This window comes from Podarcis filfolensis (assembly GCF_964270895.1).
Source record: "Podarcis filfolensis genome assembly, chromosome: 8".
Classification (NCBI taxonomy): Eukaryota; Metazoa; Chordata; class Lepidosauria; order Squamata; family Lacertidae; genus Podarcis; species Podarcis filfolensis.
In genome coordinates, this window is record NC_139611.1 from 73,681,357 (window position 1) to 73,700,959 (window position 19,603).

General features: G+C 45.1%; 3 protein-coding genes across 3 annotated transcripts in view; 2 read left to right on the plus strand and 1 right to left on the minus strand.

Moving 5' to 3' along the window:
- The window catches only part of LOC310769055 (uncharacterized protein), a 272,930-nt gene that overhangs the window by 38,328 nt on the left and 214,999 nt on the right, over nucleotides 1-19,603 (minus strand). The window lies entirely within an intron of this gene.
- Nucleotides 3,605-9,491, plus strand: LOC310769030 (protein NKG7-like). Its single transcript, XM_083628081.1, has 4 exons — nucleotides 3,605-4,144; nucleotides 5,584-5,730; nucleotides 6,404-6,538; nucleotides 9,077-9,491. Exons 1-4 carry the CDS (start codon nucleotides 3,970-3,972, stop codon nucleotides 9,256-9,258), a joined length of 639 nt encoding a protein of 212 aa, XP_083484207.1. The 5' UTR covers nucleotides 3,605-3,969; the 3' UTR covers nucleotides 9,259-9,491.
- On the plus strand, nucleotides 10,560-17,624 carry LOC310768987 (uncharacterized protein). Its single transcript, XM_083627993.1, has 4 exons — nucleotides 10,560-10,898; nucleotides 15,042-15,191; nucleotides 16,283-16,417; nucleotides 17,314-17,624. Exons 1-4 carry the CDS (start codon nucleotides 10,682-10,684, stop codon nucleotides 17,523-17,525), a joined length of 714 nt encoding a protein of 237 aa, XP_083484119.1. The 5' UTR covers nucleotides 10,560-10,681; the 3' UTR covers nucleotides 17,526-17,624.

The window sequence follows — 19,603 nt, forward strand, 5'->3', positions numbered from 1 at the left end:
TAAAATCTCTGAACCAGAGGTAGGTGGAGATGGTGGAGGGGAGATCTGCAGCCCAAGGCTGACGTGGTTGCAGCTCTTGTAGCCCAGTCACCCGAGGAAAATCTCAGCCATCTGAAGGGGGGGCAGCTTTATTGCTTATACTAATATTGTGCAGCTTGAAGCAACTGGATGCATAAAAACTGACTCCTTTTGGAATGAAAGATTGTCCAGACCCATCAGATATTACTCAAAACTCTATTTGCAGAACTTTCTTCAAAACAGAACAGAAAAACAGTAAATGATATATTAAAATAATTCCATACAATATCTTGCACAAGTCCAGCACATGTTCAGCATCTTAGGGGGAAAAAGATAATTCCAAACAGAGCCAGTGTGGTGTAGTGGTTAAGATCGGTAGACTCGTAATCTGGTGAACCGGGTTCGCTTCCCCGCTCCTCCACATGCAGCTGCTGGGTGACCTTGGGGTAGTCATACTTCTTTGAAGTCTCTCAGTCCCACTCACTTCACAGAATGTTTGTTGTCGGGGAGGAAGGGAAAGGAGAATGTTAGCCGCTTTGAGACTCCTTCGGGTAGTGATAAAGTGAGATATCAAATCCAAACTTCTTCTTCTTCTTCTATAACCAAAAGTCTCTCTCCTTACAGCCTCCATTTTGCCTGGAGCCATTTCCTCTCCCTTCAGGGGACTCGTTTACACATCCTTACTCCCACAGAGCCTGAGAAACAGACTCAGCCACCACCCTTCCAAGATTGAGAATTTGCAATTCAATAGCCTCTTATGTGATCTAAGGTTAAACACTCATGCCAGAGCTACCAGAGAACAATAACAGTTAATTATCAAGGCATCAAGAAGTTCAGATATCACTTAGTATACTCCAGTGGCATTTCCCCATGTTACACCTTTTCAGCAATACACAACAAGTATATTTAACAGGATTTTTTTGGGGGGGGATTATAGAGTGTTCTTTGACACATTCCTTTACAAATTTCTGGGGTGGTTTTTGCACCCCCCGGGCTCAGTGCTTCATGTGGGGGAACCAGTAACACTGCCCTAAATCTGCCTCTGGTTAAATCTTCTGTGGATCAGGCCACAGTTATCTCTGGGAAGTGTGGGAAGTGTGGGGGACAGGACAAAAAAAGAAAAAAGAAGAAGATATGGGGTATGGGGCAGAATCTACAAGTGGACATGCCCACACACTGTCTCTTGAAGGCACAATCCCGCCTCTGATCTGTACCGTAAGGTTTCAACCATCAAACAAAGAGGCCCAATCTGTCTGTTTGCCTTGGAGACATTGGCCGACCCAGGGCAGCCTTCAGCTGAGTTTTCCCATTTCCCCAATATGCCTGTTGAGGATTCATGTGTGCGAACTGATTTACTCAACATTTCCAAACTTCACCTCAACTTTTGTATGGATTTCAAAGCTACAGCGACACCTAATGGTGGCAGAGGTGGGAACACACCAGTGTGGGTATGGCAAGGTCAGGGTGTCCACGTAAGGCTTAGCGGTGATGTGGTGAGACACCAAAACCGACAGATGAGCCCATATCTATGCACTGCCCCTCATTCAGGGCACACGGTTTTGAAACTTTGCGGTCCCAAAACTGTCTTAACCGAGGGCAGTGTGCGCGATTGTTAACCAAAGAGATACAGCACAGCAATAGGCCCGATAGGAAAGTCTGTGGCCACATCCATGCCATACATTTAAAGCGTGTGATTTCCCCACCACTGTAAAGAATCCTGGGAACGGCAGTGTGTTAACGTTGCTGGAAAATGCAGTACTGCAAGGGGTAAACTACAGGTCCCAGGAATATTTGGGAGAAGCCATGTGCTTTAAATGTGTACACCGTCTGTGCCAGATCTCTGTGCAGCTCCCCTGTGTGGTGATGCACTGAACTGAAGGGGGCAGGTCCCCAGTGAGGCACCTTCAGACCCTAGACTGGCTATGTCCACCCAGCCTGACCACTGGATCCTCTGGGACAGGAAGCGGGTCTGAAATGCTTCCTGTTGCAATTGAGCTGTGCTTGAGCATCATTGTCTTTTTGTATCCTTGGCTAGGCCTGGCCACTTGATCCTGCCTCCTGGCTTTGGTGCTTTGCTCACTGATTCCTGGCTTGTCCCACAGTTCCTGGTTGCCGGCTTCTGGCTTACCTCTGATGGCTATCCCTAACCAAGCCTGGGCAACCTGCCACTGTGCTCTGGAAAGAAGCCTCAGTCCTTCATTCCAGACATGTGGAATGTGTCATTTCTGTTATTACAGTGGTACCTCAGGTTACAGACGCTTCAGGTTACAGACTCTGCTAACCCAGAAATAGTACCTCAGGTTAAGAACTTTGCTTCAGGATGAGAACAGAAATCGTGCGGCGGCAGCAGGAGGTCCCATTAGCTAAAGTGGTACCTCAGGTCAAGAACAGTTTCAGGTTAAGAACGCACCTCCAGAATGAATTAAGTTCTTAACCCGAGGTACCACTGTACATCTGTTGATACAGCACTCCACTTCAGGGAGTTACACAGATCTCTGCCCTGAGGAGTTTGCAATCTAAAATATATGGGCATGAGGGTGGGGGGAGAGAGAGATGAAAGCAAGATCGGCACACTGCTTAATGAGGAAAGTCACTCTCCATGTGCTAACAAGCACTAAATAGAAATATTCACATTTAGAGCAGGCAAGGGACATGTGGACCATATTGCTGGTCTATTGGGTTGGAGGAGTTCAGTGAGTCCGAAAACCACACTCACGTGATATATTTAAAACATTATGATACCACTTGAAGCAGTCAGGGAAGAACAGCCAAAGAATTCTAGGAGTGGTAGTTTGTTAAGGGATCTGAGAGTTGTCAGGAGACCCCTATTCAGGACCTCAGGACCTAAACAACCATCTCTCCCCATACAAACTGTTGTCTGTTATCTAAGGCCCCTCTCTATGTCTCCACACCCAAAGGGGTTCAGATGGTAGCAACAGGAGAACGGGCCTTTTCTGTGGTGGCTCTCCAACTGGAATACTCTCCCCCAAGAGGCTCACCTGGTATCATCATTAGATGTATTTACGTGCCAGGCAAAAACATTCAGCCTTACCCAAGCCTTTTGGTCATTAAATAATCTCTGGCCTGTTAAAGCTAGGCGAGGGGCCAGCTATTATGGTAATTTTATTATTATGCTGTCTGTTATTATGCTTTTTTATTGTGCTCCATAAAATACATTCTTAATGTACACTACCTTGAGATCTTTTGATAAAGGGTGGTATATAAATTGAGTTGTTGTTGTTATTATTATTATTAATAATAATAATAATAATAATAATAATAATAATAATAATCTCCCCCCTCACAGAGCTACCATTCCCAGAGTTCTCTGTGAAGAGAGATTGATTGTTAAACCATTCTGAGAACTGTAGCTCTGTGAGAGAAACATAGCTGTCAACTTTTCCCTTTTCTTGCGAGGAATCCTATTCAGAATAAGGGAATTTTCCTTTAAAAAGGGGAAAAGTTGACAGCTATGGAGAGAAATAGAGGTCTCCTGAGAACTCTCAGCACCCTTAAAAAACTACAGCTCCCAGAATTCTTTGGGGGAAAGCAATGACTTTAAAGTGCTATCGTCGTGCTTTAAATGTATGGTGTGAAGATGGCCTAAAAGCTCTTGCGCCCTATCAGTGAAGATGCACCCACCCATTAGATAGTTAAGTCAGGCGTGCTTGGCCAACAGAAACCCTACTGATGGCTATGGGGTGTTCCACGGTAGTCAAGGTAACAAAGAAGCAAACGATGGAACTAGGAGTGGGATTCGACTCTAAAGAGAAGGCTTTTAAAGAGGATTCCAGGTTGTGAGCTTTTCATAAATCGAGAGGAAGCAGGGGTAGATTGCCATTTCTGGCCATGTCAAGAAATCCTGTCAGGAAACCACTGTTCAAAATGGGATCCGCTTAGAGAAAGCAAGTGCCGAAATAGAGGGAAGCCCCCAGACCTACTGACAGAGCTATGGGGTGGAACGAAGTCTTGGCTACAGGGTTCACAGTCTTCACTATCATTTTGCTTGTCTGTGCTGTCATGGATCACCACTGGATCCTAGTCGAGACCAAGATGCAGAATTACTACAGCGGCATTTGGAAAGTCTGTATCAAGCAGGTGTGCTCTGATCTCATTGCCGCTTCACGTAAGTTTCCCACACCTGTGGACAGCCCCAGATTCTTTTCCTCAGGAATTGGTCATTCAGAGGTTCACCTGTAAGGAAGGATATAAAAATCCACCTTTTCTCCATCCTACCTTGTGCTATTTTTTTTTAGAAAAAGAGGTGCCAGAGCTCACCACAAACTTCTCCTTTGTTCTCTTAGAATGGCAATGGTGCACAACTGAGAGATACAGCAGCTGAGCTCCTGGGAGTTCTGGCTGGGGGAAAAGCCCTGCCTATATCACAGCTAAATTGTAAAAGATAAATAATGGCACAGGGGGGATGGATTTCCTAAATGCAGAATTTGGATTTGGGAATGGATGGGAGGGGGGGGCTTGCAATACCTTCCATTTGAAAGACCCTTTTTTAGTTCCTTCCCTTCGGAGTATCAGAATTCGCTTCAAAAAGTCAATTTGACAGCAGTAAAATCATTTTTATTTTATCATGACAAAATAATGGTACAGACAAGGTAAAATTCATTGCCTGCCCGCCCTCTCTGGGCTTGCCAGCCTTTTTTATATATTTGCAGAATAATGCCACCTGATTTCTGGGAAATCATAATTTTACCAACTTCCTATGTCCTTATATGGGCTTGACCTTATATGGGCTTGCTTGCCCCCCTTCTCCCCTGCAATGGCCTCACACCAGCCTCTCCACGCCACGGCAATATATGTTCCTGAGTCTGCTTATCTCTTACAACCTTGAATAATAAACATTTCAGTCTGCTCCATCAATGCCACCCTTGTTCTCCTGATGGACCTCGACATGTGTTCACACAGTAAAAATGTGTTTTGCACTAATAGCAATAAGATGGGGCTTTGTTTCTTGTGCCCCCTGTCTGGGGTACAATAATCCATTCAGCTTTTGCTCTTAGCTTTTTACCCGCCTAAGCCAGTCATTCTGAGAGAGGAGAAAATGGCTCAAACAGTTTTTGGGATCATATAGAGAACAACATTCTAATGGCCCCTTCACAATGTGGCCCTCTAAGTCTCACAGTCTGGCCCTCAGCACTCTCCTTAGAACACACCTCTCAGTGGCCCTGCTGTGCCTCTCAAGTGTTATTCACCTGGCAAGAATGTGCCCTTGAACTGTGGCAATACCTCTTGCTTGTTGGGATAGAGAGGGGTGATGGTTGGTCTTACTGTGTGTGGAAGCTGGCCTAACTGCGCAAAGGTGCAACTTAGATAGTTGCTCAGAAGGGAGTGAGCTCTCAGTCTGAAAAACGGTTCCTTCTATAAAAGGTATATTTCCTTGATGGAGAATTTTGGTTTGGGAAGAGGCATGGGAGTGTGTGTGGACGTGTGTGTGTGTGTGAGTGAGTGAGAGAGAGAGAGAGAGAGAGAGAGAGAAGGCAACCATAGAAGAACCTCGCTATTCCCCCACCTCTAATAAGTCTTCCTTTGTTTTCTGTCCCACCACTGCAGCCAATGTCTATGGTGCCCGGACGCTCCTGGTCTTAGCCCTTTTCTGTGGAATTGTTGGGGCCTCATTTATGACGTTCACTTACCGCTACTCCTCCCCTTTCACAATATACCGCTACCTGGTTGCTGCAATGGGATCTTTGATTGCAGGTATAAATAAACTTATAAAGAAGTAGAAGAATGTTGCATTTCAGGGCACATACAGAATGAGCTTACACTAAGTCAGTCCATCTCTAACCTGGTTTTGGGGGTGGGCAGACAGCAAGTTGGAATGCTGGGTCATTTGTGTGGGAATGGGGTGGGGATTATTGTTTTGCTGCTTTGTTTTGCTTGTTTTTATCCCCTGTATTTTATTCTGTGAACTGCCCTGAGATCTTAGAATTAAGGGTGGTATAATAATAATAATAATAATAATTATTATTATTATTATTATTATTATTTGCATCAGAGCAGCAAGGACTTCTGCCTCCTGGTGGGGGAAATGAAGAGCAAGAGATGCGCCAGTGAGAGGACTTTCTGAATTCCAAGGACCCTCAGCCAGTGCCCAACTCAGTTGACCACTGGTACTAGGCTTGGGGCGCATCAATAGTCAAGCTCTCTCCCGAAGGAGCTCACCCACTTTCTCTCTCTCTCTTTTAGCTGGGGAACCTCAGATAAGCTCCTGGCAAAGCCCAAGTTCCTCAGGGCACAGTTTGGTTTGGTTCAGGGGCACAAACCAAAAACTGGCCTAAAAAGTAGAAGCTAGATTGTTGCAGTTCTGCTGTCTCTCTTAAAACATTACAGGGGACCACACACTAAATTCCTCCTTCTGTTTTCCCTCCAGCTGCCTTGGTGTTCTTAGCTCTGAGCATTTACACCATCCGTATCTCCACACACTCCATCAGCAGAACAGGCAATATCACGTACCTGTGGTCTTTTTACATGGCCTGGACCTCCTGCCCTTCCTTCATTTTAAGCGGTGAGTCAGGAGGGAGAAGATATTCTGTCTGATTTGCATTTAAGGACAACTCTTGTCAGAATTTTGTGACGCAGTTCTTCAGCCAAACAACGTTGATCAAAAAAATGCATATATATTTGGGGAAAGTGTGCATTAAAATGGATATATTAGTGAAAACGATACATAAAAAAGGCATTGTATTAGGAGAAAATGCTTGCAAACAACAACAGCACCATGTTAACTGCATACAAAATGTGTTCATTAAGATAAATTTGCCCTATAGTATTGAAGAATTTGCATTAGGATTTTTATTTTATTTTTTACTGCAAATTGCTGCAAAAATGTGGAGACCTGAATGTCACATTGGAAAAAACGAGAAACTGAGAAGAAACCAAAGTTGACTGATACTTCCATCCCTAGTGGGGAGGGAAGAGGATAATGTTTTAGGCTGCTTGTGGTGTGGTACGTTGGTGAGGAATAATAGGAAAATGGCTGTTCTGAGTGAACACCTGAGTGCTTAAACTGGGAAGGAGTTGCCATGCAAGTTTCTGTACCCAACACAAGCTATGCATCCAGCTCTCCTGTGTCTCGTGGACCTGCTGTCTTGGCAGTTCTAAAACCCTGTTCCAGCCTCACAAAAAGGCCTGGCAGCAAGGTGGCCATTTTGGGGTAGCATCAGTTTATTCCTATTATCTTAATGTGTGTCAGGCACATGGATGTCTCTGTCCCAAACGGGTATCGTTTACCTTTTATGGTTGGTGTCACATCACATTATTGTTCATTAGCCGGACAAAAAATGGTCCCTATTGAGAATTTGTGCAATTGCATTCAGGGCTGCTGCCATTTTCACTTTTGGACTTTGAGACACCTGTATCTGCACATTCCTCTGTATTTTGCTACCTGTTAATGCTAATTCTTAAGGGACTCGGGTGGCACTGTGGTCTAAACCACTGAGCCTCTTCAGCTTGCTGATCAGAAGGTTGGCGGCTCGAATCCCCGCGATGGGGTGAGCTCCTGTTGCTTGTTCCCAGCTCCTGCCAACCTAGCAGTTTGAAAGCACGCCAAAAAGTGCAAGTAGATAAATAGGTACCACTCCGACGGGAAGGTAAACGGTGTTTCCGTGCGCTGCTCTGGTTTCGGTGTTCTGTTGTGCCAGAAGTGGCTTAGTCATGCTGGCCACATGACCCGGAAAAACTGTCTGTGGACAAAGGCCAGCTCCCTCGGCTTGTAAAGCGAGATGAGCGCCGCAACCCCAGAGTCATCTGCAACTGGACTTAACTGTCAGGGGTCCTTTACCTTTTCTTTTCTTTTCTTTTCTTTTTTAATGCTAATTCGGCATTTTTATGCCTGTTGATGCTAAGGCCATGGTTTTCATGCATCTACTTCTTTTTGTAATATGGATGTATATTTCTTAGAGTCAAGGTCATTCAGTTCCTGCTGCCTTCCCCTCCCCCTTTGCTTTGTCTTCTTCAGTGAATGTGTTTCCCCTCCCTTCTCTTTTGTGTTGCCTTTGGCTTGGACTGTATCCTGAGCTGGTCTCCCCATGAAACAGACTGGAGTCAGGATTGGAAGGGCTCATATATGCCTTGATGAGTTGCATTTCCCACCTCTGGACACTAGACGGCGCAAGATCTCCTCCCCTGTGTGCACCAGTTCCAGTTCAGACTGTCTGCACATTGAGCATGAAGGGGCAAAGGGGGATACACGGGGCATTCAGCTAGAACATGCTTAGAAGCCTCCCTGCCACCAGAAACCCTGATCTTAAAGCCAAGCATACTTTGGCCACGTCCACAACATACATGCAAAACACGCTTCGATCAGTTTCACAGTGATAGCTGCACTTGCCAAGTATCTTTGGGGACTGTAGTTTACTTAAAATACATAAAATGTGCTCTGGAAGAAATGCTGTAAGAGTTCTAATATGTGTATGTATGTATGTATGTATGTATGTATGTATGTGTACACACACACACACACACACACACACACAAACACAGCCTACATGGCTCATGGTGCTGGTAATCCCAAGGTTGTGGGTTTGATTCCCGTATGTGACAGCTGCATATTCCTGCAAAGCAGGGGGTTGAACAAGATGACCCTAAGGGTCCCTTCCATATGATTCTATGATATAGCCTAGAGAGGAAGTTGCAAAAGTATGAGGTCACCACTGAAACTATATTAGCGTTTCAGCTTTCCCCAAGGTCCAGGGGTAGGGGGAATCCGAAATTCTTGTCTTTAATCTGGATTCCACCCTGCCAAGTTCCTATCCAGGAACTGTGCTGGAAATTCAGAATGCCAGATTCATTCTCAGGATTACCAAACTGTCAGTCCTACTCAGGGAATATTTGCACCTTATGCTGGTGCCGTCATCTTTTTTTGCTTGAATAGGTTTTAGGTCTCCTTCCAGATCAAGGCAAGCCATTGAGTAGATCCCTGAAACAAGGGATCAAGGAATAAGAAAATAAATTCTAAATGAAATATCTAAATGAAATAATGTGCCGCTTCACCACTTTGTGCTGCTACCGCCACTTCCCTTCCCCACCCCCACCCCTTCTGTAGGTTTGTTCAGCCTGATGGCACATCAACGTTTGCTGGTGCACGGATCCAGTTTCTCAGATGGAGAAAGCTCCACAATCACTTCGAGCTCCTCAGACTGGACCTCAAGCTCGTCGAGCTATTTGGAGGATTCAGAAGGGGAAAGAAAGACGTCTGTATCAGCAAGGCGGTCCCTTCATAAATAATGGAGAGGGGCGCATGTCTGTGTTGTGTTTGTCGGGGGCATATCCGTCCCAAGCAATCCTTTGTGGTTCAGAAATTGTCAGTGCATGTATAGGAGATGGGGGTGGGGGGGAGAGAGGAGATGCTTCCTTGGATATAAACAAAGATTTGTAAATTGTATGCTGCCTTGTTCGGGTGGGGTCGGAGGGATGAAAGTGTGGTTTATAAATTCTTAAATAAATAAATAGTGCCACTGTCTGGTCTTCAGTCTGTTTGTTTGTTTGTTTGTTTGTTTGTTTGTTTGTTTGTTTGTATAGTGGATATGTTGCTTATACTACAGCAAGGCAACGTAGGTTAAAACAAACAGCAAATACAAAAACATTGCAAAAACACGCACCACAGATGCGTTGACAATTGAATGAAGCATCCTTTGGGGAATCAAAATTCAAATTGTATCTAAAAATCAAGAACAGGTATAAGGGGAAACAATCATCGCAAATAACTAAACCTCTGTAAACACCACAAAGTAAAATGCTACAAATTGTGGTTTTATATTCTAAACTGCCTTGTGACCCTTGGATGAAGCACAGTATAAAAATTGTAATTATGATGATGATGAAAAATGAAATAAAACTAAAAACTATGAGTACATTTTACTCAAAGTAGGCCCACTCTGAAATTAATGGACCTTAGTTAGTCCTGGCCATTAATTTCAATGGGGCTACTCTGAGCAGGAATAACATTGGATACAACACGTAAGATATGATTGACCGTTGGGCCAAAAAAGACAGGAATCAGCTTAGTCTTCTCAGTCACTGCCCCTGCCCCTATTATATTATTACCGTATTTTTCGCTCTATAAGACGCACCAGACCACAAGACGCACCTAGTTTTTGGAGGAGGAAAACAAGAAAAAAAATATTCTGAATCTCAGAAGCCAGAACAGCAAGAGGGATCGCTGTGCAGTGAAAGCAGCAATCCCTCTTGCTGTTCTGGCTTCTGGGATAGCTGTGCAGCCTGCATTCACTCCATAAGACGCACACACTTTCCCCCTTACTTTTTAGGAGGGAAAAAGTGAGTCTTATAGAGCAAAAAATATGCTAATTATCATTATCATTGCCACCATAAATCATCACCAATAACGCCAGCATTACATTTAAGACCTGCCCTTCACTGATAGGGGCCAGGGCAGGTTAATAGAGATTTAAAATTCAAGATCAAAAACAGTTTAAACAAATCACCACCACAGTAAATAAATCAACCCTGCGCCAGGCCGCTTCCTACCCCCTCAACCTAAAGAAGTAAAGGAAGTCAAGATTCCACGGCAGTTGAGACCAGCCTAGAAGTATCTGCAGGAGTCTTAACTGTTGCACAGAGACTCTAGGAACCACTGTGTCTCCACAAGTTCTCAGTGGTCCTCGGTGGCTGCTTCTTCCCCCTAGCGAAGATGCCCCTAGCCAATGCCTGCCAGTGGCTCCGTGTGAGCTTGCCCTATCGAGCCACCACAGCCGCCTCTACTTGCATCAGTTTCCTCCTCCTCTCCATCTCCCTGCTTAGCCCCTCCTGGATGGAAATCATTGTCCCAGACACGAACGGGCCTCCTAACCCCATGGCCAACAAACTCTGCAACAACGTGGCCTGCACTCAACTGAGCAGGAGCAGTGGTAAGGAGGTGCACTGGTGCCCGGTCATCTCAGTCCTACACCTCCTGGCACTCCGCCCCAAACACAAGCAACCGTCTCCTCTTGCCCCATGGCTACATGGCTCCAGTCCTGGGGGATCTGCCCTTCAGGAGATGTTTAAGTCAGTTTTTGGATCTCCAGCAAGATCCTATGCCAACATGTACTGATGTGTAAGCCCAAGTGAAGCTAGGTGTTTTGAAATGTTTATTTCATTTATTTCCCGAGGAGATAAACAATTTGCTTCAAATCCCTGAGACGGGGTGAGCTCCCGTTGCTCAGTCCCTGCTCCTGCCAACCTAGCAGTTCAAAAGCATGTCAAAGTGCAAGTAGATAAATAGGTACCACTCCGGCGGGAAGGTAAACGGCGTTTCCGTGTGCTGCTCTGGTTCGCCAGAAGTGGCTTAGTCATGCAGGCCACATGACCTGGAAGCTGTACGCCGGCTCCCTCGGCCAATAAAGTGAGATGAGCGCCGCAACCCCAGAGTCATCCACCACTGGACCTAATGGCCAGGGGTCCTTTTTATTGCTGCATGCAACCCCAATCTCCAAGCAGTGCGAGATTCTAGGGCCCAGGGTTTGTGTTTCCTTTGGAATGAAGGACAGCAGAGACTGTGGTATCTTTATGATTTATGGTTTGTTTACACATATATGCAACCTGAGCCTACAGTTCACGGAATTAACAACCCAAGAGAGCTTGCTTCCTCCATAGCTACAGCCTTGGATTCAAACAGAAAACAAACATCGTTTGCTCTCTGTTTTGCTTCTAGCTCACATCACTCTACTTCCTGTTCACAGCCCTGGCTTTATCCTCTTAACTACTCAGAGCTGAGTGAGGGTAGAGCTCCACCCAATTGCCATCTCCCACAGAGCTGCTTCCTTTGTTCCCCTTAATGGCCCATCACCCAAGCGATTGCCTTAACAGGATGCTAACGTGACTGTCCCAAGAATTAGAAGGCTTGATCAGCTTTTAACACGTATTTGATCCAGGGATTAGGAGGGGTGTCTGCAAACAACCTAACACTGTCCCTCCAAACTCATAACTATTGCTATAGATATATATATATTCAGCCATATCTATATATCTATCTACTTATCTATCATCTCCATATCATGATCTGAAGCAATTTGATATGGAGCAGAGATTTGCTGATTATTGTTAACAAATGTCAGGTGATTGAATTTTTAAAAATCCAGACAGTATAGAGAGATTTGGTCTCGGGGCATAGCTGTCAACATTTTACTTTTTTTAAGGGAAATTCCCTTATTCCGAGTAGGATTCCTCGCAAGAAAAGGGAAAAGTTGACAGCTATGCCCAGGGGCATGATAAGGCACCTCCAAAAGTTCAGCCCCTGAACATTCCAGCCTATAGGGAGCAAGACCCTCTTAAGGTATCTTGGTCCGAAATTATTTAGGGCTTTTCACTCTAGCTCCCAAACTTTGAAGCTGGCCTGGGGAGAGACAGCTGGTGCAGATGCTATGGCACTGTTGTTACAAGCTGTCGGAAAGTTACTGATAATGATGATTTGTACTAGTGTCTACAACCGTCAGTGCCTCCTGAGAACTAGAGCTGTCAAGAGTGATGTTTAGAAGGGGAAACCACATCCCATTTGCTGCCTCCTGAGAGCTGAGCTGTTGAGCTGTCAAGAGGCAGCTTTAAGAAAGAAACACTCCTACCCTCTGGAACAGAGGTCAGGTGCATTGTTATTTAAAGCAAGTAGGGATATTCACAACTGATGATGCATCTATTTGCTTGATTTCCCCCCCCCCTAATCCTCCCCACCCACCCACCTCAAGCGTGCCCTTTTCTTCCAATTAGCCTGGGGCAGCATGTGCAATTTTCTCCTCCCTCGCCCATTTTCATCCTCACAGTGAAAATGGGCGAAGTGAATTAGGGTGAGAAATAGCGACTGCACCACCCAGGAAGAGATTCAGTAAGGATTTGAACTGTTCCACATCTTTAAGAATGAATCTTCTGTTTAGGGATTAATGGATATTGGAATTATGTATGTAGATCAGGAAGGGAGAACCCCAATTCTCTCTGTCCAGGCCTGGCAACGATCTCCATGCAATGTGCCCAAAGTGTTTTTGTTTTGTTTTGCCTAGTGGGACTGTGTCCCTGAACTCTGATCATGCCTCTAGTTAAGGATTTCCCAAACTTGGATCTCCAGCTGCTTTTGGACTACAATTCCCATCATCCCTGCTAACTAGGGATGATGGGAGTTGTAGTCCCAAAGCAGCTGGAGACCCAAGTTTGGGAAACCCTATTCTAGCTTCTCTAGATGGAGGACAGAGTGCTGATGCTGGTCAGTGTTGACAAAACTAATTTAGACAAACCAATGGTCCTTCTTGCTTCCTATGTTCCATGCCCCAGTAATAAACATTCTATACAAAGATCTCAAAATAGCTGTCTTATTACAAAAGAATTTCAGAAATAGACTGGAAAGAGAAGTTGCTGAATTGCAACTTATTACCAAACTTAAAACCATGGAGAGACCTGGTCTGAATAGAGACATTGGATTCTTATCTCATTATATATGATAAAGCTATTTTTAGCCATCTCACCCCTTGCTTTTTCCTGTAAGACCAATTGCAGTCGTTAACAGTCATCAACAGGTTTACCACACCTATCAGCCAATCACCCGTTTCCACCACCCTTCTGAGTAATACCCCTTCCCACCCTCTCACTATATATAAGGGTCTGGTGACTTCTCTTTCAGTGTATCTGAAGAAGTGTGCATGCACACGAAAGCTCCTACCAATAACAAACTTAGCTGGTCTCTAAGGTGCTACCGGAAGGATTTTTTTAAATTTTGTTTCGACTATGGCAGACCAACACGGCTACCTACCTGTAACTTGTCTGGACATGTTTGCCAAGATTGAACTGGTGTAACCCTTGTCTTCCCCTCCCCTTTGGTGACATGTCAGTGATGTAAAGATGATATATCAATGATGCTGTGTGAACTGTATTCTGGGCTGTGGTGGGAAGTTTTAAAAGTCAATGTCGCTCCATGCTCTGGGTTCACTCACTGCTGTTGAACCTGTTGTGCAACAATAAAGGATCTAAGTCTACTTACTGCTGTTTTGCTCCAAATTGCTTGGCTGGAATTTCCTTCTTTTACTGACCACATGGACCCACGCGGGACTGGTATCCCAACGAGTTGGGCTGTCTCAACCCAGAATTTTCCTTAAGAAGTATAACTTTTAAAACTCACTTGTAATAAGATGAAGGAGGTTTTAAAATTAAGTATACTGTTAAGTATACATTAGTACCTTGGGTTACAGACACTTCAGGTTACAGACGCTTCAGGTTACAGACTCCGCTAACCCAGAAATAGTACCTCGGGTTAAGAACTTTGCTTCAGGATGAGAACAGAAATTGTGCGGAGGTGGTGCAGCGGCAGCAGGAGGCCCTGTTAGCTAAAGTGGTACCTCAGGTTAAGAACAGTTTCAGGTTAAGAACAGACCTCTGGAACAAATTAAGTTCTTAACCCAAGGTACCACTGTATAAGGTTTTATGGACGTGCATGAACCAGTATATTATAATGGAACCAAGAGGGGGAGTAGAGGGAAGTTGACCCAAAAAAATGGTTTAATTTGGTTATGATTTTTTTTCCTGTGTCCCCCTTTGTTATTTTTGGAAAATCAAATTTTTTTTATTAAAAAAATAACCATCCAGGGGTCCTTTACCTTTTTTACCCTTTATGAAACCAAGAGACTTAAAACAACAAAAAAAAATTCCTTCCAGTAGCACCTTAAAGACCAACTAAGTTAGTTCTTGGTATGAGCTTTCGCGTGCATGCACACTTCTTCAGATACCTGGTATCTGAAGTGGTATCTGAAGAAGTGTGCATGCACACGAAAGCTCATACCAAGAACTAACTTAGTTGGTCTTTAGGTATCTGAAGAAGTGTGCATGCACACGAAAGCTCATACCAAGAACTAACTTAGTTGGTCTTTAAGGTGCTACTGGAAGGAAAAAAAATTTTTTTGTTTTGACTATGGCAGACCAACACGGCTACCTATCTGTAACAAGAGACTTAAGCCACCTGTATGCAGGCATTTTCCAGGGTTTCAGACAGGACACAAAGCATGAACAATCCATATTAATCTTTTTCTCCCTGGCAGGTCTCATGAGAGTTTCGAGAATCCTCCTGGCACTCGCTACGGTCACTGGCTTCGTGGCAGCCATCTCCCTCCTCATCTCCTGCCAATGCCTGAGGCGTTGTGGGGGACCTTCCAACATGCTGGTGTCCTCAGCAGCAAGCTTCACCACAGGTGAGAAAGAGATCTCCCCCTAGTTTCAGGAAGGGCTCAGTGGCACAACAAATGCTCACATGCAAAAGGTCTCAGGTTTAAGTCTTCATAGGTCAAAACCAGCACTTTGAATTGGGCCCAGATTTGGTGTAATATGCTCACCCCATTGAGCAGCCTGGCCATCAAATTCTCCACCAGCATTCAATCCCCAGCATCTGCTGGCTGGCTGGGGAAATCCTCTGTCTGGAACCTTACAGGGCAGCTGCCAATCAGTGGAGACAATACTAAGCTTGTGTTGCCTGTGGCTTCATGGTAGAGGAATTTGTTTTGCATGCAGGAGGTCCCTGGTTCAATCTCTAGGGAGGGCTGGGAGGGAATCCGAGAGAGCCTCTGCCAGTCAGTGTAGAGACCATTGGTAGGCAAACTAAGGCCCGGGGGCCAGATCTGGCCCAATCGCCTTCTAAATCCAGCCGACGGACAGTATGGGAATCAGCATGTTTTTACATGAGTAGAATGTGTCCTTTTATTTAAAATGCATCTCTTGGCTATTTGTGGGGCATAGGAATTCGTGCATTCCCCCCCCCTTCAAAATACAGTGGATGCTCGGGTTGCGAAAGTGATCCATGTGGGATGCACATTCGCAACCCACAGCATTCGCAACCCACGTCTGCTCATCTGCACACGCGCGGGTTGCGCTACAGCACTTCTGCACATGCGCAAAGTGCAATTTAGTGCTTCTGCACATGCCAAAACCTGGAAGTAACCTGTTCTGGTACTTCCGAGTTTCGACAGTCCGCAACCCAAAAAAACGCAACCTGAAGCGGACGCAACATGAGGTATGACTGTATATTCCGGCCCCCCACAAGGTCTGAGGGACAGTGGACAGGCCCCCTGCTGAAAAAGTTTGCTGACCCCTGGTGTAGACGGTACTAAACCAGATTGTCCAATGGTTTGGCTCAGTATATGACAGCTTCCTACATTCCTGTGCATTCACAAGGCTTATTTTGCATGCTTAAAGCCTCCATTCAACAGGTTCATGAAAAAACCTGGATCAAATGGATCCCCCATCCCTACTCAGGTGGCATCTCTAACTCACTTTTACTCCTTGTTAGGCATCTTCGGCTTTGTCACAATGGCCTCATACACAGTCGACATGACCCAGAAAGATTTGAGTTCTGTCGGCCACCTTCACTTCACATGGAGTTTCTGCCTCGCCTGGCTGGTGTTCACCCTCTATGTCATGAATGGTGAGCTTTGTTAAGCCACAGTTTCTTGGGGCATCCCTACTGGGAAACCGTGGTTCAAGTAACGCTAACAGGCCAGGATGTTATATTAAGCCATCACTTATTAGGACAGCAAAGTGGAAGGTGGATCGGAGCCATAGGGCACAGTCCAGCAGGACATCCTCTCATGTAAGCCCTATGGCAGGCATGGTCAGTCTCTTAGGCCTGTGACCTCCTTGGGAGTTTTGAGTGAGTGCCAAGGCACTACCCCCTCTGATCAATTCTCTCCCTTCTCCTACAGGTCAGCCACCCTTCTGGGGGACTAAAAGAGAGTTAAAGTTTAGGTTTCCCAGGGTACGTGGGTCAAAGTCAGATCCAGTGGAATTAATCAGAGCCTTGTCTTGAACAGGACATAGAGCTGAAAGAGGAAGTTGGGAAGGGCGTCACTCTACCAACTCCTTCCTTCTAATCTCTGCACTTTTTGAGAAAGAAAAAGCTAACCATCCTCACCATCTCATAACCAAGGAGGCTTCGTGGGCAGCTGGGGAAGATCACAGGGGCATTGCTGTGCCCATGGGCACCGCATTGGTGACCCCTGCCCTGTTGAAATGAACAGGAGCCACACGGGCCATTTTGCAGAGCTCATGTTCTTTCCAGTTTGGCTTACGCAGGAGAGCTTCCTTGATCCCCATAATTTAACAACTCTCTGTGTGTTTCCGATTTCCAAACCTGGGGACCAAAATGCTTTCAGTGAGTCTTGCATTATTACTGTTATTCACAGCGAGGAATTGGATGAGTAATTGGGAAGTGCCTGTTACCCTGAGCTCCTAGGAGGAAGGGTGGGACAAAACTGCAACCAATCAATTCAGTTCAACTTAAAAAAATAGAAAAGGAATATGGTCCTTCTTTTCTCCCCACAGGTTTCTTTAGCTTGATGACACATTTGCTGACCATACAATCTGGCAGCGAACATTTCAACACAATCCTCTTGGAAGGGAGGATGCAGCAACCTGCGGCTGGGGACCACACAGCTATGGGGCTGTCAGTTCTCCAAGGTCAGGGACTGGCTGCTCCACCTGCAACAAGCCCCCTCCCAAGCCCATCCCTCTGTCTTAATTCCACCATAATCTAAACTCTTCAACCTGATAGTTTCTCATTTCCCTCCCATGCTATTTTTTATTTTATTTTATTTTGAATCCGCATTGTCTATTAAAAAAAATTATCCATCCTACTGCTTCTCTTGTATTTTTTTTTTTTATATTCCAATGTCTGATTTTTAAAAAAATAACAACACCTAAATCTTGTAATAAAGTTATTTCGCGTTTTCAATGCCTGGTCTGTAACAGTTCCTTCTCTCTCCCCCACCTCCCACCTCCTTTTAGGTAAGTAAAGCCAAAGAGAGCTGTCCATTTCACTAGGAACTTTTAGGGTCTCCTAACAACTCTCTGCACCCTTAACAAATTATAGTTCCCAGGATTCTTTGGGGGAATGCCATGGCTGGTTAAAAGTGACATGAGGCTGCTTCAAATGTGTAGTGCAGATGGAGCCTTGGAGCGCTTTAAAAATTATAATTCATCTCTCTAAACGGGTTTTCCCCTGACTGTGCTCCCGAGTACGATGTGGTGTTTCTCTTATGTTCTGAAAAAAGGGATGGCATCAGCACAGCATATGGAAAATCGTGATAGATTAAATATTTTCCAGAATGGTGGATGTGTAATAATAGTGAAACTGTCCGCTGCTAACTTTCTAAGAGGCAGAGGAGGCCTTTTGGGAGGGAGGAGGAAAGTGACAAAACTTGTAACTGGGTGTGCCATGCATAGAAGTGTGTGTGTGTGTGTGTGACAATTAAATAAATAACCCTATTAAAATACTTCAAACCATTTAAAAGCACACAAAAATGAAATAGAACACCCATCCTCAAAAGACCTCGCCACAACGGCCAGTTAGTGGCCTAAAACCTGTGGGAACAAAACAAAAAAGGATTTGCCTGCTGGTGAAAGGAAAGCAGAGCAGCAGACAGCCTAGCCTCCTGTGGAAGGGAGTTCCACAGGCCCTCTCTTTTGTCCTCACTGAGCAGGCCTGTGAAGGGGGTGGGGCTGAGATACAGGCCTCCCCCAGAAGATCGCAAAGCCCAGGCAAGCTCACATAGGGAGATAGCCTGGACCTAAGCTGTGTGGAGGGACACGGGTGGCGCTGTGGGTTAAACCACAGAGCCTAGGGCTTGCCGATCAGAAGCTCAGTAGTTTGAATCCCCGCAATGGGGTGAGCTCCCGTTGCTCGGTCCCTGCTCCAGGGAGCCAGCTTGGTGTAGTGGTTAAGAGCGGTAGTCTCATAATCTGGGAAACCGGGTTCGTGTCTCCGCTCCTCCACATGCAGCTGCTGGGTGACCTTGGGCCAGTCACACTTCTTTGAAGTCTCTCAGCCCCGCTCACCTCACAGAGTGTTTGTTGTGGGGGAGGAAGGGAAAGGAGAATGTTAGCCGCTTTGAGACTCCTTAAAGGGAGTGAAGGGCGGGATATCAAATCCAAACTCCTCCTCCTCCTCTTCTTCTTCTTCTTCTTCTTCTTCTTCTTCTCCTGCCAACCTAGCAGTTCAAAAGCATGTCAAAGTGCAAGTAGATAAATAGGTACCGCTCCGGTGGGAAGGTAAATGGCATTTCCGTGCGCTGCTCTGGTTCACCAGAAGCGGCTTAGTCATGCTGGCCACATGACGCGAAAGCTGTACACCGGCTCCCTCGGCCAATAAAGCGAGATGAGCACTGCAACCCCAGAGTCGTCGACTGGACCTAATGGTCAGGGGTCCCTTTATCTTTAAGCTGTGTGGAGACTAATTGCCTTTCTTTTCTTTTTTTCTTTTTTTCAATTTTTTTATTTTCAATGCAATATTACAACAAAAATTACAAACATTGAATCCAAAATAAAACAGTACAAACAAGAAAAAAACGCAAGAGATAAAAGCACAAACCTCCCCCCCAAAAAACACACATCTACAAATAAAACCATATCATCATTCTAATCTAGTCGTTACATACATATACACATATTGACTTCCTTCGTTCTAAGACCTTGAAATTTTTACTCTTTCTAAGTTGCTGTGTCTAATGTAGATTACCTCTATCTTTCTACTTTTTACACCATTTTCCTCTTTCTTTAACCCTGCAAAGCAGCATTCATTACATACCGATATGCTTACTCCATATTGCCTTTCATT

Coding starts and splice junctions, on each gene's coding strand:
- LOC310768987 (XM_083627993.1), top strand. CDS start 10,682: ATGCCCCTAGCCAATGCCTGCCAGTGGCTCCGTGTGAGCTTGCCCTAT. Junction 15,192..16,282: donor AGCAGCAAGCTTCACCACAG/GTGAGAAAGAGA, acceptor ACTCCTTGTTAG/GCATCTTCGGCTTTGTCACA. Junction 16,418..17,313: donor CACCCTCTATGTCATGAATG/GTGAGCTTTGTT, acceptor TTCTCCCCACAG/GTTTCTTTAGCTTGATGACA.
- LOC310769030 (XM_083628081.1), top strand. CDS start 3,970: ATGGGGTGGAACGAAGTCTTGGCTACAGGGTTCACAGTCTTCACTATC. Junction 4,145..5,583: donor TGATCTCATTGCCGCTTCAC/GTAAGTTTCCCA, acceptor CCACCACTGCAG/CCAATGTCTATGGTGCCCGG. Junction 6,539..9,076: donor CCCTTCCTTCATTTTAAGCG/GTGAGTCAGGAG, acceptor CCCCTTCTGTAG/GTTTGTTCAGCCTGATGGCA.